General features: G+C 51.5%; 1 protein-coding gene across 3 annotated transcripts in view; it reads left to right on the top strand.

Moving 5' to 3' along the window:
- The window catches only part of LOC139264313 (catenin delta-2-like), a 1,401,072-nt gene that overhangs the window by 1,313,871 nt on the left and 61,363 nt on the right, over positions 1-25,838 (top strand). For all 3 annotated transcript variants that reach the window (XM_070880575.1, XM_070880576.1, XM_070880577.1), the window contains 2 exons: positions 8,587-8,737; positions 17,139-17,367. In XM_070880575.1, the coding sequence (XP_070736676.1) occupies positions 8,587-8,737; positions 17,139-17,367 (380 nt within the window). The remainder of the gene's footprint in view (positions 1-8,586; positions 8,738-17,138; positions 17,368-25,838) is intronic.

Raw genomic sequence — 25,838 nt, 5'->3', positions numbered from 1 at the left:
ATAAATGGGTCCTTTTCGGGTTGGAAATCGGTGGTTAGTGGTGTGCTACAGAGATCGGTGCTGGGACCACAACTGTTTACAATATACATAGATGACCTGGAAGAGGGGACAGAGTGTAGTGTAACAAAATTTGCAGATGACACAAAGATTAGTGGGAAAGCGGGCTGTGTAGAGGGCACAGAGGCTGCAAAGAGATTTAGATAGGTTAAACGAATGGGCTAAGGTTTGGCAGATGGAATACAATGTCGGAAAATGTGAGGTCATCCACCTTGGGAAAAAAAACAGTAAAAGGGAATATTATTTGAATGGGGAGAAATTACAACATGCTGCGGTGCAGAGGGACCTGGGGGTCCTTGTGCATGAAACTCTTTTGAGTTTACCTGCGAAAACATAAAACATTAAACGGTGCCACCCGACCTGGGTGACACTCCAGACATTTACAAGGCCCTTTTTTTTTTTTCCCCCCTTTTTTTTTTTGTGTTTTTCTTTTTTTGGTTTTTTTTTTTTTGGGCACTAAAATCACAATTTTCCCCAGTGCCCCCTATAAAAGGGAAGGGGGACACTAAAAGCACCGGCAATTAAAACAAATTAAACTTAAAAACGTAAAATCAAATTAAAATTTGGTTGCCGGGCGTGATGATGCACTCCAGTCCCTCCGGTGCCCACCTCTCGCGGAAGGCCGCGAGCGTACCGGTGGACACCGCGTGCTCCATCTCCAAGGACACCCTGGACCGGATGTAAGAGCGGAAGAGAGGCAGGCAGTCAGGTTGAACGACCCCCTCGACCGCCCGCTGCCTGGACCGGCTGATGGCACCCTTGGCCGTGCCCAGGAGCAGTCCTACGAGGAGGCCTTCGGACCTACCCGCTCCCCTCCGCACAGGGTGCCCAAAGATCAGGAGAGTGGGACTGAAGTGCAGCCAGAATTTCAGGAGCAGCCCCTTCAAATAATGGAACAGGGGCTGCAACCTCGTGCACTCAATAAAAACATGGAACACGGACTCCTCCAGACCGCAGAAATTGCAGGCGGCCTGGGAGTCCGTGAACCGACTTAAAAATTTGTTGCACGGCACTGCTCCGTGCACCACCCTCCAGGCCAAGTCCCCGATGAATAGTGGGAGGACCCCTGTGTAGAGTGCCCTCCATCGGGGACCCCCGCCTCCTCCGGACGGCAAGATGGTACGCCATGGCGTGTCCGGACGGCCGGCGAGGATGGCAAAGTTGAGGGTGTGCAGGAGCAGCCCGTACAGGAAACCCCTCCGCGCGGAACTGAAAGGCACGGAGGGGATTTCCCCGAGGCGGCTCAAGTTGTGAGGCGCCGGCCCCCGAGGGAGGTTCCGGGGTTTGGCGCCGATGAGGAATTCCGTCCGGACGGGGGTCAGTTCGGACGGGATCTCCCCACGTGCCTGAGCCTCCTCGATGCACCTAACGGAGTCAGGGCCCAGAGCTGTTTTTAGCGACTCGATGGCATCGGCCGCGTGGCGGACGTTGGCAGAGTTTAGGCGCCGCGCCAGCGTGTCTGGCGCCATCCAGCCCGCTCCTCCGCCATCGAGCAGGTCCCTGACCCTGGTCACCTCACCAGCCACAGCCCTCTCTTCCGACCGCCACATGAAACCTCGGCCGTGGAGGTACGGATTCCCGAGCAGCGGCTCCTGCAGGACGGCCGCCACTCCAGCCGGCGGAGAGCTGCGCTTGGTGGAGACTTTGTTCCAGACCCTGATGAGTTCCCTGTAAAAGACAGGCAGCTCCCGGAGGGCGGTCCTGGCACCCCCCAAGTTCACAAACAGGAGCTGCGTGTCATAATTGAGGTCGAGCTGCTGGCGGAAGAAATACCTCGCCAGAGCGCACCACCTAGGAGGGGGCTCGACGTAAAGGTATCTCTGCAGGGTCTGAAGACGGAAAGTCGCGAGCTGGGCGCTGACGCACACCAACGACTGACCGCCCTCCTCAAGCGGGAGACTCAAGACCGCGGCAGAGACCCAGTGCTTCCTGTTGTTCCAGAAGAAGTCCACCAGCTTCTTCTGTATCTTGGCGACAAACGCAGGGGGAGGGGTCAAAGTGACCAGCCGGTACCACAGCATTGCGGCCACCAGCTGGTTTATGACTAGCGCTCGACCCCTGTAGGACAGCACTCGGAGCAGTCCTGTCCAGCGCCCTAGGCGAGCGGCGACCTTGGCCTCCAGCTCCTGCCAGTTCGCCGGCCAGGCTCCCTCGTCGGGGCTAAGGTAGACTCCCAGATAGAGGAGATGGGTCGTGCTCCAGGCAAAAGGCCTGAGCTCCTCCGGCAGGGAGTCCACCCGCCACTGACCCACCAGGAGTCCGGAACATTTCTCCCAGTTGATCCTGGCGGAGGATGCGGCCGAGTAAATCTCCTGGCACTCACGCATCCTCCGCAGGTCAGCGGGATCCTCTATCGCGAGGAGCACGTCATCGGCGTAAGCCGAGAGGACGACCTCCACGCCCGGCCCTTGCAGAGCCAGTCCCGTCAACCTTGTCCGCAAGAGGCGCAGGAAAGGCTCCACGCAAACGGCGTATAACTGGCCGGACATGGGGCATCCCTGGCGCACCCCTCTCCTAAAGCGAAGGGGCGCCGTCAAGGACCCGTTAACCTTAATCAGACACTCCGCGGCGGCGTACAAAAGTCGGATCCGGGCGACGAAATGCGTCCCGAACCCGAAAGCGCGCAGAGTTCCGAGCAGATAGTCGTGATCCACCCTGTCGAACGCCTTCTCTTGGTCGAGGGATAGGAAGGCGACCGACAGACCAGCCTCCTGGGAACAATGGATGAGGTCCCGGACCAGATGGATGTTATCGTGGATTGTCCGGCCCGGGACCGTGTATGACTGGTCGGGGTGGATCATGTGGTCCAGCACGGCACCAAGGCGAGCAGACATCGCCCTGGCGAAGATTTTGTAGTCCGTGCTGAGGAGGGAGACCGGGCGCCAGTTCTTAAGGAGGCGGAGATCGCCCTTCTTAGGCAGCAGGACGATGACTGCCCTGCGCCACGAGAGGGGCATCTCCCCGGTCGCCAGACTTTCCCCCAGGACCCGCGCGTAGTCGCTTCCCAGGACGTCCCAGAACGCCCTGTGGAACTCCACGGTCAGCCCGTCCAGCCCCGGGGATTTTCCCCTCGAGAGCCGGGCGAGGGCACCGGTCAGCTCCGCCAGGCTTAGCGGAGCTTCCAGATTTTCGGCGCCCTCCGGGCTGACCTTCGGCAGGTCCTCCCACAAAACTCTACGCGCTTCCTCGCTGGACGGATCCGGAGAGAACAGAGCCCCGTAATATTCACGGACCCTGTTGTTGACGCCCTCCGGATCCGAGACGAGAGAGCCATCGTCGGCCAGCAGCGTCAAGAGCTGCTTACGGACACTCTGCCTTTTTTCCAGCGAGTAGAAGAAGGGGGAGCCGCGGTCCAGATCCCGCAGGAACCGGATCCGCGACCTCACGAACGCGCCTCGGGACCCGACGAGCTGCAGGTCCTTCAGCGCAGCCTTCTTCGCTTCGTACACCGTCCGCAGAGCCGGGTCCTGGACGACTTGACCGAGACGGGCTTCCAGGTCGAGCACCTCTTTTTCTAGGCGCCCGACTCTGGCCGCCCGCCTCTTGGTCGACCCCCTCGCGTACTCTTGACAGAAGACGCGGACGTGAGCCTTGCCCACGTCCCACCATAGCCTCAAGGAGGGGAAGCCCCCCCCCTTCCTTCTCCAGTCGGACCAGAATCGACGGAACGAGTCCTGGAACCGCACGTCCTCCAGCAGCCGGTTGTTAAAGTGCCAGTACGCGGACCCCGTCCTCGCGCGGAGCGAAGCGAGCTCCGCCCACAGCAGGTGGTGGTCCGAACACGGCACCGGCCGCATGGAGGCCGCCGGGACGCAGGAAACGTACGCCCGAGACACGTAAAGGCGGTCGACTCTAGACCATCCAACTCCAGGCCTCACCCAAGTAAAGGCGCTGGAGTCGGGGTGGAGATTTCGCCAGACGTCCACCAAGTCGAAGGACCCGACCAGGTCCCTCAACTTCTCCATCGCCGTCATGCACTGCGGGGCACCGGAGCGGTCCCTCGCCTCGAGGGTGCAGTTAAAATCCCCCCCGAGGACAATGCAGTCGCCGACGTCGACGGAGCCAAGAAGAGCGGACACCTCTTCAAAGAAGCGCGTCTGCTGCGGGCCGGGCTGAGGGGCGCACACGTTCACGAGATGGAGCGGCACGTCCCCCAGGCGAACCGTTACGTGCAGCAAGCGGCCTGGCACGGGCTCCTCGACCCCCAAGATCTCCGGCTGAAAATGCGGGCCCAGCAAGATGGCCACCCCACTAGAAATGGCGGTGAGGTGGCTCATGCGGACCTCTCCTTGCCATTCCAGGAGCCACGTGGCTTCGTCTCCCGGAACGGTGTGGGTTTCTTGCAGGAAGCACACCGCATATTTCCCCTCCCGCAGGAGCGAAAAATTGTCAAATCTACGGCGTGCCCCTCTGCCGCCGTTGATGTTGAGGCTGGCTATGGTTATCTTCATGGCAAAAGCATAGTGCAACCTCTACCTTAACCTATTGTGGGGGAGGGAGCGGAGTCTTTTGTTGAACTCCGCTCCCTCCGCAGCCCAGCGAGGAGTCCCTCGAGCTCGCGCAGCTCAAGGTGTTGCGCCTTTGTCAAGGGCCCGCCCGCGGCCAAGGTTTTGATGGCGGCGCGGACGGACGCCTTGATCAGCTCTGGCTCGGACCATTTTTCCAGGGCCAGTCGGGCTTGGTTGCAGCGACCCCGGCTCTGGGCCAAAAAGTCCCGGAGTTCCTTTGCAGGAATGAGGATGATCTCGGCGGCGGCCGCGAGCAGATCCACCGCCTCGCTGGCGGTGGTCTCTAGTTCTTCTCCCGCGTCCCCCACCGAGTCCCCGTCCTCCTCCGGGAGGTGGCCGCCAGCAGCCGGCCCATCGACCGCACAAGGTACGGCAAATGAACCGGCCGCTCCAACCGGCCCTGGCTCTGCCCTGATCCCACCCCCAGGATCGTCGGCAGAGGAGTCCCCACTGGGCTCTTTAAAAAATGGTGCTGGGTCGGGAAGCGACAGCGGAAGGGGTTCCCCCTCCGCCCCAGGAACCGGGGAACAAGGAGAGACCCGGCCATAGGAAATCCCCAGGCTCCCCAAGTGCTCCAGCTCCAAAGTAAGGGGCGAGGGTGGGTGTTCCTCCCCCTCCCCGCTGCCACCCCCCGGCCCAGCATGTACAGTATCATTAAAATCAATTGTTTCATTCTCTGCCGGGTCGAGCAAATCCCGGGGTAAGTTGTGTATTGGCTGGGCGGGCTCAGGTTCGGCCTTTTCGGCCCCACCCGCCTCAGTCCCCGGGACGCCCGGCCCGGCGGCTACGCATTCCTCCGCGGTCCCCACGCCCCCCACGACAGGCAGATCTTCCACGCCATCCCCGGGAGGCTGAGGCTGGACAGCCTCAACTGTCTCACCCTCCCCGGGGACAGACTCTTCCCGCCTACGGCGCTGCTTGGGGGCGCTGGTGGGGGACGCGGGACACGCGGCGGGCACCGCCTCCTCCGCGGAGGGATGTTGTTCCCCCTCCGCCTCAACGGAGCGGCGCCTCCTTTTGTTGCTGGAGGTGCGCTGAGACAGGGAGACCTCCATGTCTGCCGAGGCCTCCCGCTCCGCCCCACCCCTTTTTCTTTTCTTGCCCGCGCCCAGGCCCCTCTGCGGTATTGGTCAAGGGCTCGGGCACGGGCTCAGGGCACCCCGCGCTCGCCGGTGGCTGGGTTGGGCCGAGCGCGGTGGTCAATCTTTCTGGCGCACTGAGGGGACCCGCTTCTAGATGTTTCTTCTTGTTCCGCGCCTTCTTTCCGCTCGGACGCTCTCCCTCCCCCCCGCCGGAGGCCCTGAAAACAAAGGCCTCCGACGATGCCCGCGCACCTACGGCTCCCGGCACGCGGACGCAACTAGGGGGAGGGGTGGCGGCGGCGCCAGCCTTGGCCGCCTTCGGTGGTTTGGCGGCCTTGGAGGCGGGGCAGTTCTTGCGAACGTGCCCCACCTCCTTGCAGGCATGGCACCGCACGCCATCCGACGTCCAGAAGACGCGGTAGGCAGTCCCCTCGTGCACCACATTAAAATTTCCTCCCGTCGTGTCCTCCCGCGCCAGCCGGACAAAGAGCTGGCGGCGGAAGGAGAACACGTGGCGCAGGCTGTTCTCCCTGAGGCCGAGCGGTATGGGGTTGATCCCTGACCTTACCTCCCCCAGTTGTTGTAGGTGAGGGAGGAGGAGCTCAGCGGGAACAAAGGGCGGGACGTTCGACACGATGACCCTCTGCGCGGTGGCCTCGAGAGGATCCACCGGCAGGAACGTCCCGCCCACCGTGAGCCCCCTTTCGAGGGCCAGGGACACCGCTCGCTCCGACCCCAGGAAGAACACAGCCTTCCCAGACATCTTGGAGGCTGCGACAATGGCCGAGGGGCCGACTACCCCAGCCATCGCCCGCACGCACTCCTCGATGCTCATTGTGGGGTGAGTGTAGCTCTTGACCCCGTGTTTCCTGGTTATAAGTCTGAAAGGTGGCAGGGCAGCGGGTGGCGCAGGAGGTGCCGTGGAAGCGGTTGCCACCTGCGCATACGTCTTCACTGGCCCTGCCACCGGCGTGGATGGGGTCGCCATCACGGGGTCCCTTTAAGGGCTACACCCACCCCAAAGTCACAGGCCTTAATGGTCTTTATTAGCCTCGTTGGTGTTTGAGCAGAGGGAGCTCTGAAAGAGGCACACCTCTCCCCTTGTTAATGATTGGGGAGGGGCCTTGTTCCCTCTGCTCAGTGTCTTAATTGTTTTTTTTTTAAATTAGGAGAAAGGGGCCTCAGAGAGAGAGGGGAGAAACAGAGTAACAGAGAAAGAGAGAGAGAGGGGGGTGGGAAGGGGGGGGGAACTGCGAGGGCAGGTCTCCCCTCGCAGCTGTGGGTGGGTGCACTCCCCAGATGGCAAAAACACACAAAAAAACACAGTCTTTGGATTGGTCTTCAGGTGGGGGGAGAAGACGTCTTCATCTGGGGTAGCTAGAGCCACCAGGCACACACTCCTAACGATGTTAATTGGGTAAATGAGAAAAATCTTCAGCCTGGTAGCTCCAGCTATCCCAGGCTAGGCAAATGTGGGGGGTGGGGGGGGTTCCAATTGTGGGGGGGGGGCTAGTTGTAAGCACGGCCCCCACGCACACTTCCACACACACACACACCCCCCGCGATGTTCCGGCCCTCAGTGGTCTTCTTTCCTCCCCCCACCGATACAACAAAGTCTTTTGGGAAATGCACCCACACCCACCTGTAGAATTGTAGAGTCTCCCTCCTTCCACACTGGATGTTGTTTTGGTCTTTTCCCCCTCTCTCCAACTCCTTGCAGAATGGTAAAAAAGATGTTAAAAAAGTTTTCTGCTTTTTCCTCCTCTCCCTCTGGGTTAAAGTTGAAGGTGAAGCCCCTTTCTTCTTCCCTTCCTGGGCTGGTCTCAGGGCTCTCCAGGCAGGAGCACAGGTTGCTAGCTGCTCTCCTCACTGCTCTACCATTGGTCCTTGTGCATGAATCCCAAAAGGTTAGTTTGCAGGTGCAGCAGGTAATCAGGAAGGCAAATGGAATGTTGGCCTGCATTGCGAGAGGGATGGAGTACAAAAGCAGGGAGGTCCTGCTGCAACTGTACAGGGTATTGGTGAGGCCGCACCTGGAGTACTGCGTGCAGTTTTGGTCACCTTACTTAAGGAAGGATATACTAGCTTTGGAGGGGGTACAGAGACGATTCACTCGGCTGATTCCGGAGATGAGGGGCTTACCTTATGATGATAGATTGAGTAGACTGGATCTTTACTCGTTGGAGTTCAGAAGGATGAGGGGTGATCTTATAGAAACATTTAAAATAATGAAAGGGATAGACAAGATAGAGGCAGAGAGGTTGTTTCCACTGGTCGGGGAGACTAGAACTAGGGGGCAGAGCCTCAAAATACTGGGGGGCCAATTTAAACCCGAGTTGAGAAGGAATTTCTTCTCCCAGAGGGTTGTGAATCTGTGGAATTCTCTGCCCAAGGAAGCAGTTGAGGCTAGCTCATTGAATGTATTCAAATCACAGATCGATAGATTTTTTACCAATAAGGAAATTAAGGATTATGGGGAGCGAGCGGGTAAGTGGAGCTGAGTCCACGGCCAGATCAGCCATGATCTTGTTGAATGGTGGAGCAGGCTCGAGGGGCTAGATGGCCTACTCCTGTTTCTAATTCTTATGTTCTTATGTTCTTATTCTCTCCACTCTTTGAGTAAAGAAGTTTCTTCTGAATTTCTTACTGGATTTATTAGTGCCTGTCATGTATTTATTGTCCCTAGTTTTGGACTCTTCCACAAGTGGAAACATTTTCATTGCATCTACCCTATCAAACCCCTTCATAATTATAAATACCTCTATCAGGTCACCTCTCACCCTTTGCTCTTTGTTTCTGAGGACACTACAGAGTGGCTGGTTTATGTCAGTAGGAATGCTTGCCTAGGAGGATTTCCAGTTGTTGAGTAGTGCCCGTTGTCCAGTGTATAACGTCTGTTTTGCCTGCGCTTTCCAACATGTTGTTCTTTGTGTTCACAGTGGTCCATTTACATCCGTGCTGCGGTCCGCAAGGAGAAGGGTTTGCCCATTCTCGTGGAGCTGCTGCGAATAGACAATGACCGTGTGGTGTGTGCTGTCGCCACTGCATTACGAAATATGGCCTTGGACGTCAGAAATAAGGAGCTCATCGGTAGGTGGAAAGAAAAGCCCTTTTGTTTCCGTGGCGGATGACTACAAAAACTTGTTGTGGTAATTTGAAAAGGCGTGGTTGATAGCCTGTGATGTATGTGCAATCTGGAAGAGAAACCCTTCATCCATGCCTTTGTTACTTCCAGACTCAACTGTTGTAATGCTGCCCTGGCCAGCCTCCCACCTTACGCCCTCCGTAAACCTGAGCTCATCCAAAACTCTGTAGCCCGTAATCTAACTCTCACCAAGTTCTGTTCACTCATCACCCCTGTGATCACTGACCTACATTAGCTGCCGATCCGGCAACGCCTCGATTTTAAAATTCTCACCCTTGTTTACAATTCTCTTCATGGCCTCGCCCCTCCCTATCTCTGTAACTAGCTCCAGCCCGACAATCCTCCGAGATCTCTGCACTCCCCCAATTCTATCCTCTTGTGCATCCGTGATTTTCATCACTCCATCATTGGTGGCCGTACCTTCAGCTGCTTAGGCCCTACGCTCTGGAATTCCCTCGCTAAACCTCTCTGCTTCTCTACCACTCTCTACTCCTTTAAGATGCTCCTTAAAACCTATCACTTTGAACAAGCACCTGTCCTAATACCTCCTTGCATGGCTCGGTGTCAAATTTTGTTTGAAAATGCTCCTGAGAAGCGCCTTGGGACATTTCACTACTTTAAAAGCACTATATAAATGCAAGTTATTGTAAGGACTCCAAATCTTCACTGCAGTCATTAATTAGAATCACTTTGGCTGAACCTTACTCTTCAAATTGTTCTGTGAAGACACATTACCAACGATTCAAAGAAAATGTTGCTGAAAGGGACTCTGAAAGAACTTGTAATTATATTGTGCCATTCACAACCTCAAGATGTCCCAAAGCACTTTTCAGCCAATGAAGTACTTTTTTAGTGTAGTTAACGTTATAATGTAGGAAACACGGCAGCCAATTTGTGCACAACATGATCCCATATACAGCAAAGTAACAACGACTAGATGATGATCGCGAAATTTAGCGGTGTAGTGCCAACTGTTAAGGCTGGTTTTGTTGAAAAAATGGCAACCGCCTCGCTTCTGGCCACTTCCAGCTTCGAATACAGCGGCTGCCATTTTGGAGAGTCATTACCTGCGCTCGCATTTCACATGTAAATATGCAGACAGTGGCGTCAATAGGTGTGCAATGCCTGAATTGATGCACGACTGTGATTTTGTATGCTGCCGCTCTACATACTGCCCTCCAAACCACATATGGAAGAACATGCATGCAACAGTTCTCTAGAGACGCTGCCCGTGCTTCTTAAAGAGACATGCACATCTTTCAGGTAAGTTTCGATTTCAGCTTTTGGACTGTTTTTTTTTACTGGAGTAGAGGCTTGGTGCAATACATTTTAAAAAGTTGTTGAAGTGTGCAGGGAATGCTGTTGGACCTTTGCAAGGCTTTGGCTGTTAAAGGGTGGCCTCTGAGAACACCATTTGCTCCCAATCCTGTTGTAGTCTACCTTGAGCTGCAGTATGGCCTACTTCTGCTCCTATTTCTTATGTTCTTATGTTATTACCACATGGAGATGGAGCAGAGGCAGCAAAGGGGACAAGCTGCTCGCAGAGGGAAAAAGAAACAAAGACTTGGATTTATATACCTGTAGCGCCTTTCACGACCACCAGACATCTCAAAGCGCTTGACAGCCAATGAGGTAATTTTGAAGTGTAGTCAGTTATAATGTGGGAAACGCGGTTGCCAACTTGTGCACAGCAAGATCCCACAGGCAGCAATGTGATAATGACCAGATAATCTGTTTTTGTTATGTCAATTGTGGGATAAATATTGGCCAGGACACCGGGGATAACTCCCCTGCTCTTTTTTGAAATACTGCCATGGGATCTTTTACATCCACTTAAGAGGGCAGACGGGGCCTCTGTTTACCGTCTCATCCAAAAGACGGTACATCCGACAGTGCAGCACTGCATTGGAGTGTCAGCCTAGATTTATGTGCTCAAGTCCCTGGAGTAGGACTTGAACCCACAACCTTCTGACTCAGAGGCGAGTGCGCTACCCACTGAGCCACAGGAAGAGGAAGAAGGGAGAAGAGGAAAAAGCAGAAGAGAAGAAAATGGAAGGAAGGAGGCATCTCAGACAGCCCCTTTCTGGCTGTCATCCGCCTGCAGTACCAATGACCGCAACCCCAATTCGTCTTTCAACATTTGTCCCACATCTTACCTTCCCTCTGTTACTGACCATCACAGCGTCCTCTTGGCCACAATGTTGAAATAAAAGCCATCACAAAGCAAACTTTCCAATCTAACTTTATCCATATATGCATCCAATATTACATCAAAAACATCAACTAATCACCCTTGTTCATTCCCTTAGTAACTGCCTTTGCCTATCCTAGTGATGTAATGCAGTGCTACCCAAGTGGCTGCAGCATGGCTGGTGGAAGGCTACTGACTTTCAACGGGGGACACTGCTGGCGATCTTGCAGAATGACCTCGAGGAGCTGATGGCTGGGAATGTGAAATCAAGTGATGGTGTTTCTTCTTCTTCATTCACCTTTCCCTCTTCTTGGTGAAGCGCAGGCTGGATTTCTTGGGAGTCTGAAATGAGGAAGGCACAAGGGTTGGGTTGTGGTCAGAGGAGGGCAGGAAAGCAAGAGGTGCATGCCTACACAATGTATAGCTTATATATGAGAAGACATTGTGGGCTGAGGGCGAATGTGGGATGTGAGAAACATAGAAAGTAGGTGCAGGAGTAGGCCATTCATCCCTTCGAGCCTGCACCGCCATTCAACAAAATCATGGCTGATCACCCACCCCAGCACCTCCCCCCCACGCCCCCTCCACACCCCCCGACCCCCCCAGCCGCAAGGACCACATCCAACTCCCTCCCGAACACATCCAATGAACTGGCATCAATAACTCTCCGCGGCAGGGAACCCCACAGGCCAACAACTCCCCGCGTGAAGAAGTCTCTCCCAATCCCAGCCCCAAACAGCCCACCCCCCATCCCAAGAGAGTGCCACCCCCCGGCTCCGGACCTACCCAACACCGGGAACACTCCCCCCGCACCCAACTCGCCCCGTCCCGTCAGAATCCTTCCCAAATGCCAAACACCCCCGGATGTCGAGCCCCCAGCCCCGGCCACCCCGGAGCCACGCCCCCGCGACGCCAACCACACCACATCCACCAACCGCCATCTGCGCAGTCAACCCGTCCACCCCACTCTGAACATTCCCCGCACCGAGGCACAGAGCCCCCAGGCCCGCCCCTCCAAGACACTTCGCCCCCCAGACCTCCGCTGCAATGTGGTCCCTCCTGTCCCCCGCCCTGGGGGTTTCTCCGCCCCCCACCTCCACCACTCTCCCCTCCATCCCGTGCCCCGTCTCCCCTCATCTTCCTTCTGCCTCCCCGCACAGGCTCCCATCTTGGGGGCGGTAACCTTCTGGGGCAGGGAATTTTAGCCCCCAGCATGGAAGTCCTGCTCCCGCCGCAGAATTGGCCTTACCACCCCTCAATGGAAGCGGAGTGCAATTTCCCACACTCCACTTCCTTTGGGGGCAGTTACCGGGCTACGACTGGATTCTCCTGCGACAGTTTGAACTGGTGCGCTCCACTCTCTGTCCTGTGACAGAGAAGGAGGATAATGTATGAGTATACCAGCATCTTGTATTCTTTCAGCCCCGCTGCTGGTCAAAGGTTCAATCATGTCCCTGCCAAGAATGACCAGCACCGTCTCCTCCAAGGGGGTGATGTGAAGGTAGAAATGTGAGGTGTACCTCGTGTTTGGTAGAGATTGTTGGTAAGTGAGTGATGGTGGGGGGAAGGTGGATTGTGCATTGAGCCGTGTGTGAGGCTAGTGGTGCAGTTGGTAGGAGACAGCTATTGAAGATGCATTCACTGATCTTGACCACTGGTCTGAGGCCATGAAACTTCTTCGGGAACTGGAGCCAGGTCCTGGGGGCAGTGGCACCCTCACCCATCTGATTCCACATCCTTCTTTCTGGAGGCCCTCCTGGCCCCCAGTGGGTCGAGGACCTCTTTTCTAGTGTTGACATCCTGTACCAAGCTCAAGCATTGCATCTGAGACCCTGGTGCCCTTTCCCTGGCCTGTAGTGCAATTTGTGTCTGTTCTGAAACGTTTTTACCATTTTTTATGTGCAGAAGGCAGTGCAGCTTTAAGAGCCATGGACTGCCGAGCTTGGAATTATTTTTAATTTTTTTTCAGAAGGCAGTTCACCTTTAAGGGTATGAGACTGCCTTTAAAACTAATAGCCTTGCTTTAAGAAAAATCAGTGTCACTCCAGCGACGTGACCTTGGGCCTCCTGCTGAGTTCACAACCTGTCAGTAGCAGGATAGTCACTGGGCTGTGCATTAAAATCATTTAAATTATCAGGCAGCACCAAATCGACATGCTGCCTGCGCTTTCCAAACAAGCGCAAGCAAGTCTCGCCTCGAGGTGCTTGCATCCGTTTTCAGGCCTTATTGAATTTCTCAGCCATTGTGTTTTTGTGATGTTTTTTGAGGGATAAATATTGCCCAAGTCACCGGAGACAAAGGAAGGGACTCCCCTGCTCTTCTTCGAAATAGGGCCATGTGATCTTTTTCGACCACCTGAGGAAGCAAACTTGGTTTAACTTTTCATCCGAAAGACGGCATCACGGACAGTGCAACACTCCCTCAGTGAACTGAAATTTCAGCCTAGATTATGTGCTCAAGTCTCTGGATTGGGACTTGAATCCACAGCCTTCTGTGTCAGGGGTAAGAGTGCTACCATTGAGCCACAGAGTTGAAGCACTACTTTCCATAATGTTTTCATCCACTCGACACTGCATATATTCAATCACTGACTGACTGTTTTACTGAGGGGCCAAAATTGTGACTCGCTCCGTTTGGGGGCGGTAACCTTTCCAAGGCCGGACACTCTGCGCCCGGCACAGATGTCCCGCCCCGGGAGCAAAATTGGTCTTACTGCCCCTCGCAGGAGCTGGAGTGCAATGTCGCGCGCCTCACATACTCTTGGGGCAGGCTCGGGGGCGCTAAACGCGCAACGCAAAGCTGCGTAGTGCTGACATGTTCCATGGACCCTCCTCTTCCGTTAAAGGGGAGGGACACTGCGAGCTCTGCACGGCTCTTCATGGGCCTCCACTAGGCCACCGTGGAAGCGGGATGCCATGACCGCAGCCCACACCGAAATGGAGTGCCAGGCTGCATGATTGCGGCACGGACCGTGCGAAATCGGCAGAGAAAGACTCGACCAGTAAGTCGGCAAAAGAAAAATGGTGGCGCGCACCTCCCCTTTCAGTTTTGCCCCGCGAGCGAAGTGCGGCCTGATTCGCGACCCACGAGGCTGGTGCTGACATTGCCTGTGGCAGCCGCACAAGACACAGCCCAATTTCTGCCGCGGGGCGAAAAGAGGTTGATGATGGCAATGCCAGAGGCGCAGTGGCCCGCTGCACAACCAGCGGGGGCGTGGCGCTACTGGTTTCGCGCCTCCACGAATTCCCGCACAATTTCGCGCGGAGCTGGTCGCGCGCTCACCGCCCCCGCCCCGGCGAAAACACTTTTGTGTTGTACTGGTGCCCCCCGGAGGCACTAATGGGAGGTGCACAGCAAGGGAATTTTGCCCCCTGATTGTTTTCCCACAAAGAGAAAATCCATTTGTCACTTTTTAAAATAGATATGTTAAACCCCTTCACTTGCTGCTGGATGACATTCCAGCCTCAATTTCACTTTCAGTTGACTAAAAGATTGACAGAAAAAAGGCACAGAGGAGTACCCATTTCTGATTAAAATCCTCACCCTCCCTTTGTGATTCAGTGACTTAATTTGCTTGTTTATACACCACATTTGAATTTCACAATCTCACTCAGAGAGGCCAACGGCTGACCGTTTGTGAGAAATGGGGTAAATGTCACGTTATTACATAGAATCGCACAGAATTCACAGCATGCAAACAGGCCATTTGGCCCAACCAGTCTATGCTGGCGTTTATCCACTACACAAGCCTCCACCCACTCTACTTCTTCAAACCCAATCAACATACCCTTCTATTCTTTTCTCGCTTATGTACTTATCTTACTTCCTCTTAAAGGCATTTATATTTTTCACCTCAATTACTCCTTGTGGTAGCGAGTTCCACATTCTCACCACTCTCTGGGTATAGAGGTTTCTCTTGAATTCCTTATTGGATCTACTAGTAACTATCTTATATTTTTGATCCCCCCCCCTGCCACAAATGGAAATATCTTCTTTACATCTACCCTTTCTAACCCCTTATAATTTAAGCAACCTTTATCAGGTCAACCATCAGTTTTCTCTTCTCTAGTGAAAAGACCCCAGCTTATCCAGTTTTTTCCTGAATGGTATAATCTCTCAGTTCTAGTATCATCCTTGTAAATATTTTTTGCACATTCTCCGGTGCCTCTATATCTTTTTTGTATTACGGAGACCTATGTTATAGGGAGGAGCTCAGTTGGGTGGAGTAGAGGCAGCTTTACTTGTGTTCTACTGTTGCTCTACCTACCCTGATGTTGAATCTGGTTGTTTCAATTGTGAAAGTTTTGCTTTCCGCAGCTCTTGGTGAATACAGAAATTTGCAGGGAGAGGTGGGAAAAAATCATTAAAACAAAACATACTTTTTGTCTCACTTCCTAAATAACAGGCTGAAATGTGCACTGGGAGATCTGGAATGAATAGTTTTACTGTTTTGGAATGCTTATTTGATTCGCCCTATAGCATCACTGTAAAGGAACATAATCTATTTTCACCAGATCTACAACCCTCCGAGATCTCTGTGCCCCTCCAATTCTGGTCCCTTGTGCATTCTTCAATTTCCTTCTCCCCAGCATTGGCAGCGGTGCCTTCAGCTGCCTAGGCCCTAAGCTCGGGAATTCCCTCCCCAAACCTCTCCGCCTCGCCATCTCTCTGTCCTCCTTTAAGACGCTGCTTAAAACCTCTCTTTTCGACCAAGCATTTGGCCACCTGACCTGATGTCTCCTAATGTCAGTTTTCTCTGATAACATTCCAGTGAAGCCTCGGGACATTTTATTATATTAAAAGTGCCTTATAAATGTGATTTGTTGCTGCTGGATACTCCAGCTTCCATTCTTGGACTAACGCATCACTGGACAGTGAGGGATGGGGCAATTGTAAGGTGGCATCCTGCATGTTGTTGTCAGCGGATGGTGTTTGACATATGTTAATATATTTCCAGGGTCCTGCGATGCTCATTCATGGAATAGGGTAACTGCAGCCGCCGATTATGCAAACCATTGGCAGGGTCAGTTTACTGTGACAAGCTTAGGGTTGCCAATCCCTCCCACCCCAGGATTGTCCTGCAGCCTCCAGGAATTAAAGTTTAATCCCCAGAATGCTGGTATAAGCAACCAGGGAGAAAAATCATAGACATTTTTTTTTTAATTGTCTATGATTTTTTTTAATTTTCTTTGAGCATTTATTAGTTCTTAAAATATTGGAGACTGGATAAAAAGGCTAAGATACTGTTTGATTTCTAATCGGCGTGGGAATGCGGTGCGTTGCGAGGATGGATGTGATGGCCGGCCAATGGCGAGAGCAGGGTGAGGGGCTGGGCCGCTGGAGGCAGGAGGTCATGTGATGAAACCTCCAGGAATAGGTCAAACCTCAATCTAACACCTATATTAACAGCTTAGTGAAAGGGGGGGGGGGGGGAGTAATATTTTTCAACCCCAGGCAAATATTGAACAACTTGTTTTCAAACGCTGAGTCGATGCCTTGTGGTGCCTTATAATTAAAGAGTTCAACTGCAATTAATGGGATTGTTGTTCACCAGTAACAGAGGGCCTCTTGCCCGTGGTACACTTGTGTTTATTGCGTTGAGAGCCCTTTAAAGAGTTATTGAATTTCACTCAGTAGAATATTGCCAAAGTATTTGAGTAATGAAGTATGGCTGACTGGCTGATCAAAGCAGTCTTGACTAAAGGTAAATGCCTCGGCCTACTGCAGGCATGTGCTCCTCTTGGAGAGTATGATTTGTGAAATTCTTGGGTGAGAATTTCAATTGCATCCCCTTCCCTTCCTCCCATCCCCCCCCCCCCCACCCACCTCAGGGACTCCTTCAGCTCCCCGCCGCCCCCCCCCTGCCGCCGGAGACATCTGAAAACCTCTAATTCTGCCCTCTTAAGCATCCCTGATTATAATTGCTCAACCATTAGTGGCCCTGCCTTCTGTTGCCTAGGCTCTAAGCTCCGGAATTCCCTCCCTAAACCTCTCCGCCTCACCATCTGAGAGGTATGACCTCTCAGTTCTAGTATCATCCTTGTAAACCCTTTTCCAGTTCCTCTGTATCCATTTTATAATATGGAGACCAGAACTCTTCACCGTACTCCAAGTGTGGTCTAATTATGCTCCTCTTCTTTCCTTTTCCACCAAGGCAAATACGCCATGCGAGATCTTGTCCACCGTCTTCCCGGAGGCAGCGGCAACACCGGCACCAGCACCGCCACCAACACAGTCAGCAAAACCATCTCCGACGAGACAATAACCGCTATTTGCTGTGCTTTGCATGAAGTCATTACTAAAAACATGGAAAACGCCAAGGCCTTGCGAGATTCTGGAGGGATCGAGAAGCTCATCGGCATAGCCAAGAGTAAAGGAGACAAGTACGTAACTGGTCGCACTGTACAATAGTCGTGATTGTCACTAGCTCCAGAGGGTAATGCGGTTATGTCTGAAATGTGCACGGGCCCAGCAACACAGGGATCGATGCATGTTCTCAGGGTAGGGTTGGCAACTCTGGTTGGGTGTATTCCTGGAGATTTCATCACATGACCTCCCACCTCAATCCGTCCCTCACCCACCTGTCATTGGTCCATCCTCCAGGCACACTGTCTTCCCAGGCCATTTGAAAAGGGAACAGGCTCTTTTTCACCCACTAGAATTAATCCTGACTGTTAGTGAAAAATCTTTTTTCCGCAACATTTCTATCACTAATAAATTAAAATGTTTGAAGAAAATGAAAAGAACACAATGTTGTTTATTGTTTATGATTTTTTTCTGGTGGGTTGCTCACAGCAGTGTCCCGGAGATGAATCTTCAATTCCTGGAGACTCCGGGACTAATCCTGGAGAGTCAGAAACCCTATCTCACGGGAGCATGCTTGATGGTTGGACGCTGTTCAGAATTCAAAGTGGATTAATATCCTTCAGACAGCACGAAGGATTAAAATGAAGAAAACATTTAGTGGAAATAACAATTGCAGGCTTTTCCCCCAAAATCCAAGGGGGTTTGCTTTAGGTGACAAGGGTTTGGAGAAACAGTGGGGGTAATATTGCCTTCGGGTAATATTGACATTGTAAAGTGGGCGATTTTCATTTCCATTTTGTTTTCCATTTGGAAATGAGAATTGGGAGAGATGTCCTCCAGTAACCAGCAGCTGGGAGGTGCACAGCAAAGCACTCAATGCAGCAGGCCCAAGTCCTTCACCTCTTCGTGCTATTAGCCTCCAACCTTACCGAGGCAAGTTCAGTGAATAAGGTTGCCAACCCTCCAGGATTGGCCTGGAGTCTCTAGGAATTAAAGATTAATCTCCAGGACACTGATGTGAGTAACCCAGGAGAGAAATCATAGGAGCATTAAAAAAGTGTTTTTCTTTCATTTATTAGTTATAAAAATATTGGAGATCGAAAAAAGACGGTAAGAATCATCCAGTTGGGTAATGGAGAATGTATTTGTCTTCCAATTGGTGGGGACTGGCAGTAAACTGCGAGGATGGATGTTTAGGCAATCGATGACGTAAGTGCAGGGGCGAGGCAGTTGGAGGCACATGATGAAACCTTCAGGAAAAGTCAACTCGAGTTGGCAACCTAGCAGTGAATGAAAGAGCTCTTTCAGAAATCACAGTGACTGACTATATCCCCAAATTCACCCCTGATTCCACAATAATGCCCCGGTGACTATTGCGACACAACATCCCGCGCATCCACTTGAGACATAGAAGTAGCCTATAAAATGGCAAGGTTGCAGGCACATCACGATCAACTTCTTAGAATCTCAAGGGTAGAAATCACTCTGCATGCTATCTGAATGAAATTGTTTCTAATTCTTCTGCGTGCGAGTTAAATGAAATTGTTTGAAATTTCTCTGCATGCTAGCTAAATGAAATCATTAGCCTATTTAAAATAACAGGTTAACAACTGTTAAAATAACAGAAAGAAATTCAACTGAATTCATTAATTAACTCATTAGATACTATTCAAAGAGGGGAACCAGATGGCTCAGTGGAACTGTGCGGTGTAATAGGTTAGTCATGGGCTTTTTTACCTCTGGCTTCTGGGGTTCAAATCCTCTCCCTTGGCTGCAAAAGTCCTTTATGAAATTAGCCTGAGCAGTCCAAGTTCTAGAGGACAATGGACCTGCAGCATAAAACTACCCCAAATGAGAAAGGGTTAATTACTAACCTTGTAGTAAAGGGACCCTTAGGGAAGAGTAATCATAATATGATAGAATTTTATGTTAGGTTTGAAAGTGATTTAGTTAAATCTGAAACCAGGGTCTTAAATCTAAGCAAAGCAAACTATGTAGGTATCAGGGGTGATTGTCTAATGTAGATTGGGAAACTACATTAAAAGGTATAACGGTAGACAAGTAATGGCTAGCATTTTAAAAAATTGATACATAATTTACAATAAGTATACATTTCTTTATGGCACAAAAACCCTGCAGGAAAAGTGGTCCAATGTGGCTAACAAGAGAAGTTAAAGATATTATTAGATCAAAGGAAGAGACTTATAATGTTGCCAAAACGAGCAGTAAACCTGAGGATTGGGAGGATTTTAGAATTCAGTAAAGGAGGATTAAGAAATTAATAAAGGGAAAATAGAATAAAGAGAGTAAGCTAGCGAGAGACATAAAAACAGTCTATAAAAGCCTCTATAGATATGTAAAAAGGAAAAAATTAGTGGAAGTAAATGGGTCCCTTACAGGCTGAGACAGAACAAATTAAAATAGGGAATAAGGAAATGGCAGAGAAATTAAACAAATACTTTGTGTCTATCTTCACGGAAGAAGGTGCAAAAAACCTCCTGGAAATAGTGGAGAACCAAGGGTCTGGCGAGAATGAGGAACTGAAAAAAATTAGTATTAGTAAAGAAATAGTACAGGAGAAATTAATGGGACTGAAAGCCAATAAATCCCCTGGACCTCAAGCCCTAGATCCTAGGGTTTTGAAAGAGGTGGCTATATAAATATTGGATGCATTGGTTGTCATCTTACTACATTCCATAGATTCTAGAACAGTTCCCGGGGATTGGAAAGTAGCAAATGACATCCCATTATTTAAGAAAGGAGGGAGAGAGAAAATGGGGAACTACAAGCCAGCTGGCCTGACATCAGTCACAGGGAAAATGATAGAATCTATTATTAGGGATGTGGTAACAGGGCACTAAGAAAATAATAATAGGACTGGGCAGAGTCAATACGGATTTATGAAAGGGAAATCATATTATAGAGTTTTTTGAGGTTATAACTAGCAGAATAGATAAGGGGGAACCAGTGGATGTGGTGTATTTGGATTTTCAGAAGGCATTTGATAAGGTGCCACACGAGAGGTTATTAAACAAAATTAGGACATGGGATGGGGGTAATATACTAGCATGGATTGAGGATTGGTTAATGGACAGAAAACAGAGCTTAGGAATAAACGGGTTATTTTTGGGGTGGCAGACTATAACTAATGGGGTTAAGCAAGGATCAGTGCTTGGCTCTCAGGAATTCACAATCTATATCATCGATTTGGATGAGGGGACCAAATGTAATATATCTGTTGTGCATGGAGAAAGAGTCAGACTGAACACTGAGCTCAAAGTAAAGTGTGACCGTAGTCTTTTATTGCAGGTCTCCAGAGTGCCTCTCCAACCTCTGAAGACTTCTTAAATACCTGTGCTCCCAAGGGATTATGGGATCCCTTGGGACTCCAGGGGATGAGCCCTCTGGTGGCTGTACAGAGAAAATACAAGTCCACATATAAAACAACACTACCCCCCCCCCCCCCCCACCGCAAAGTCAATAGTGTAACTATTTACAATGTGAGTCGATCTGGGGCCCTTCTTGCCCTGGTTGATCGTCTCGGTGTTGGCCCCAAGTTTCCACATGATTTGCTCCTGATTTTTAGGAGCAACTGGTGGAAAACGGAGTATCTTAGAAATCGCAATTCTCCACATTTAAGTTTTCTGCAGTTTTAGTCATGTAGAACAGTTTCACTTTGGAACAGAATTTTTTTTTCTAAAGGGGGCGTGTCCAGCCACTGATTTGAACGTTTCCACAGTGAAAACGTACTCCAAACTAACTTAGAATGGAGCAAATGATGATTTTTGTAGGCCTGAAAAAGCCTTGTCTACACATTAAAAAATCAGGCGCAGGTTACAAATTAGGCGTCCGAAACGAGGTGGGGCGGGGGGGGAAGGGAAGTCATTACATTCTACAATAAATCCTTAGTTATACTTATACAAATATTATACAAATAATTCCAACCTGAATAAAAATTTATAAGCAAAGAAAAGATTAAATAAACCATGTTCCTACTTGTGTGAAAGTGCTTCAGGCAAGGAGAAGGCTGCAGGAAGCCTCACAAGTTGAGGCAGCCATTCCCGACGGCAGGGGGGGGAGGCAGTGAGGGCCCGACCGACGGCAGCGGGGGGGAGGCAGGGAGGAGGCTGCAGGAAGCCTCAGAAGTTGAGGCAGCCATTCCCGACGGCAGGGGGGGGGGGGGGGGGAGGCAGTGAGGGCCCGACCGACGGCAGCGGGGGGGAGGCAGGGAGGAGGCTGCAGGAAGCCTCAGAAGTTGAGGCAGCCATTCCCGACGGCGGGGGGGGGGGGGGTGGAGGCCCCCCTGCCGTCGGTCGGGCCCGTCGGGAAACGGCTGCCTCAACTTCTGAGGCTTCCTGCAGCCTTCTCACTGCTGCAAGAAGCCTCAGTGCTGATCATGGAAGGGCAATGTGGTTTTATTAAACAATGTTAAAAATTGAACAGCTACAAAGAACTACAAAAATGGGCGAGTGCCAATGTTTCCTTCACACTGCATGTGCGCGAACGCTCCAACGCGCACGCGCAGGGTTGCCGGCACGAAAAAAAACTCATTTAAATGGTACCCGCCCCCTCCTACTTACAAATTCGGCGCGAGTGGTAGGTTCTGCCCCCTGGGCGCCGCGCCAAGCTGACATCGAGCTGCAAAGCGCTCGAGAATAGCGCGGTTTTTTTCAGGCGCCGTTTTCAGCGCGAAAAACGGGCGCCCAGCTCGGAGGGGCGCCTGTTTTGCCGCGTGTGGAAACTTGGGGCCGTTGAATCATTTGTTGGGCCCTCGCTGGGCAGCTGTGCAGCTGGCCTTGCTGGACTGCCTGGTGTGCTGGGCCCTGCAGCTCTGCTGTGGATGATGGGTTCTGCTTCGTGGTCAACCGTGGTGCCGGTTGCCACTGGTGTGTATGTTGGGGGATCAAAAAAGGTAGGGTCCAAAGTGGGTTGCTCAGGATAGTCCGTGAATCTGAATTTGATTTGGCCCAAGTGTTTCCGGTGTACGAATCCATTTGAAAGTTTGACCCACAATACCCTGCTTCCCTCTTTGGCCACGACAGTGCCGGGAAACCACTTGGAACCTTGTCCATAATTTAATACAAATACAGGATCATTGATTTCAATCTCGCGTGACACATTTGCGCTATTATAGTAAGCACTTTGATGAAGCCGCCTGCTCTCTACCTGTTCATGTAGATCAGGGTGAACTAACGAGAGCCTTGTCTTAAGTGCTCTTTTCATGAGCAGTTCAGCAGGTAGGATCCCAGTGAGTGAGTGGGGTCTCGTGTGGTAGTTAAGCGGGACTCGGGATAGGCGAGTCTGCAGTGAGCCTTCAGTTACCCTCTTCAAGCCTTGCTTGATGGTTTGCACTGCTCTCTCTGCCTGACCATTGGATGCTGGTTTAAACGGGGCAGATGTGATATGTTTGATCCCATTACGGGTCATGAATTCTTTGAATTCAGCACTGGTAAAGCATGGCCCGTTGTTGCTCACCAGGACATCGGGTAGAACATGTGTGGCAAACATGGCCCGCAGGCTTTCAGTAGTGGCAGCGGACGTGCTAGCCGACATTATCTCACATTTAATCCACTTGGAGTACACGTCTACAACCACAAGGAACATTTTACCCAAGAACGGTCCTGCATAGTCGATGTGTATCCTCGACCACGGTTTGGAGGGCCAAGGCCATAAACTTAGCGGCGCCTCCCTAGGTACATTGTTTAACTGCGAGCATGTCTTACATCTGTGAACGCAGGACTCTAAGTCCGCATCGATACCGGGCCACCATACATGGGATCTGGCTATCGCTTTCATCATTACGATGCCTGGGTGGGTACTGTGGAGGTCATTGATGAAGGTGTCTCTGCCCTTCTTGGGGACCACTACTCGATTGCCCCACAGAAGGCAGTCTGCCTGTATAGACATTTCATTTTTTCGCCGCTGGAACGGCTTTATCTCTTTCTGCATTTCCACTGGGACACTGGACCAGCTCCCGTGAAGCACACAGCTTTTGACTAGAGATAATAAGGGGTCCTGGCTTGTCCAGGTTTTGAACTGCCAGTCAGTGACGGGTGATTGCTCACTCTCAAATGTTTCCATAACCATGGCTAGATCTGCGGGCTGCACCATTTCCACCCCCGTGGTGGGCAATGGCAGCCTACTGAGAGCATTGGCGCAGTTTTCTGTGCCTGGCCTCTGGCGGATGGCGTAGTTGTATGCGGACAACGTGAGCGCCATCTCTGGATGCGGGCCGATGCGTTGGTATTTATCCCTTTACTCTCGGAAAACAGGGATATAAATGGCTTATGGTCAGTTTCCAATTCGAATTTTAGCCCAAACAGGTATTGATGCATTTTCTTTACCCCCATAGGTAACGCTAACACTTCTTTTTCAATCATGCTGTAGGCTCGCTCAGCCTTCGACAGACTCCTGGATGCATAAGCAACCGGTTGCAATTTCTCGAAATCATTAGCTTGTTGCAAAACACACCCGATGCCATATGACGACCCATCACATGCTAGTACCAAACGCTTACATAGATCATACAACGCAAGCAATTTGTTTGAGCATAACAATTTTCTCGCTTTTACAAAGGCATTTTCTTGGCTTTTGCCCCAAACCCATTCGCCCCCTTTTCGTAGTAAGACATGTAGTGGTTCTAACAGTGTGCTGAGACCCGGTAAGAAGTTACCAAAGTAGTTCAAGAGTCCCAGAAACGACCGCAGCTCCGTCACGTTCTGTGGCCTCGGTGCGTTCTCGATTGCTTCCGTCTTCGCGTTGGTGGGCCTGATGCCATCCGCCGCAATCCTCCTTCCCAAGAACTCCACTTAAGGCACCAGGAAAATGCACTTCGAGCGTTTTAACCTGAGCCCCACATGGTTGAGTCGACTAAGAACCGCCTCCAGGTTCTGCAGGTGCTCGACTGTGTTCCAACCTGTGACCAAGATGTCGTCCTGGAAGACCACGGTGTGCGGGACCGACTTCAGTAAGCTTTCCATGTTTCTCTGGAATATCGCTGCCACTGATCGGATTCCAAACGGGCATCTGTTATAAACAAAAAGACAGATGTGCGTGTTGATGCAGGTGAGGGCCTTCGATGATTCCTCCACTTCCTGCGTCATGTAGGCTGAAGTCAGATCCAGCTTCGTGAACGTCTTTCCTCCTGCCAGCGTTGCAAAGAGGTCGTCGGCCTTTGGTAGTGGGTATTGGTCCAGCAGGGAGAAACAATTGATAGTTACTTTGTAATCGCCACAGATTCTGACGGTGCCGTCTCCCTTGAGGACTGGGACGATTGGACTGGCCCACTCACTGACCTCAATCGGTGAAATGATGCCCTCTCTTTGCAGCCGGTCTAGCTCGATCTCTATCCTTTCTCTCATGATGTATGGTACTGCTCTCGTCTTGTGATGGATGGATTGCGCCCCCGGAATTAGGTGAATCTGCACTTTTGCTCCTTGGAATTTCCCGATGCTTGGTTCAAACAGCGAAGGAAATTTGTTTTCGACCTGGGCACACGAAGTGTCGTCAGCGGGCGATAGTGCTCGGACGTCGTCCCAGTTCCAGCGTATCTTTCCCAGCCAGCTCCTGCCGAGCAGCATGCGACCATCGTCCGGTACCACCCAGAGTGGTAGCTTGTGCACCGCTCCATCGTAGGAGACCTTTACGGTAGCACTGCCGATTACAGGAATCAGTTCTTTCGTGTAAATTCTTAGTTTCGTGCGAACTGGAGTTAAGACTGGCCTTAAGGATTTGTTGCACCACAACCTTTCGAAAGTCTTTTTGCCCATGATGGACTGGCTCATGTCCATCTCCATTGACACTGGGAGTCCATTTAGTTCAGCATTATTGGGGGACAATTTGTGGTGAATGTGTGCACCACATGTACCTCCACCTCCTCTATCTGAGGCTCTGGTTCGTTGTGATCCTCTGTGGATCTGTCCTCCTCTGCAACATGGTGGTTTGCAGGTTTAACAGGCGTAACAGCTCACCTGCACACTTGTTGGCGGTGTCCCATTGTTCCCCAGCCCTTGCAAACGTACTCTTTGAATCGGTATGAATGGAAACGATGATCACCCCCGCAGCGCCAACAAGGTGTTAATGGCCTTGCATTCATCACCCTTGATAGTGGACTCTGAGTCATCTGCGGACGTGCAGCTGCAGGTATGTGTGACCTGCCCTGTACGTTACGAATCGAAAACAACATCACTTTGTTCACAGTACTTGTAGCAGCACTTGTGTGCTGAGAGATTTGTTTCGTATTGTTACTGGTGGCAATGAACGCCTGGGCTGTCGCTATGGCCTTACTCAAGGTTGGGGCTCTACAGTCAAAAGTTTGCGAAGTATGTTTTCGTGGCCAATGCCAAGCACGAAAAAGTCTCTGAGCATCTGCTCCAAATGTCCTTCAAATTCACAATGTCCTGCAAGGCATCTTAGCTCGGCGACATAACTCACCACTTCCTGGCCTTCAGATCTTTTGTAGGTGTAGAACCGGTACCTCATCATCGGAACGCTTTCCTTCGGGTTCAAATGCTCTCGGACCAGTGTGCACAAATCGTCGTATGATTTC

Source organism: Pristiophorus japonicus, chromosome 5 (assembly GCF_044704955.1).
Source record: "Pristiophorus japonicus isolate sPriJap1 chromosome 5, sPriJap1.hap1, whole genome shotgun sequence".
NCBI classification, from domain to species: Eukaryota; Metazoa; Chordata; class Chondrichthyes; family Pristiophoridae; genus Pristiophorus; species Pristiophorus japonicus.
Note: the sequence above shows the minus strand (reverse complement) of the source record. Positions and strands in the feature narration are given on the sequence as shown.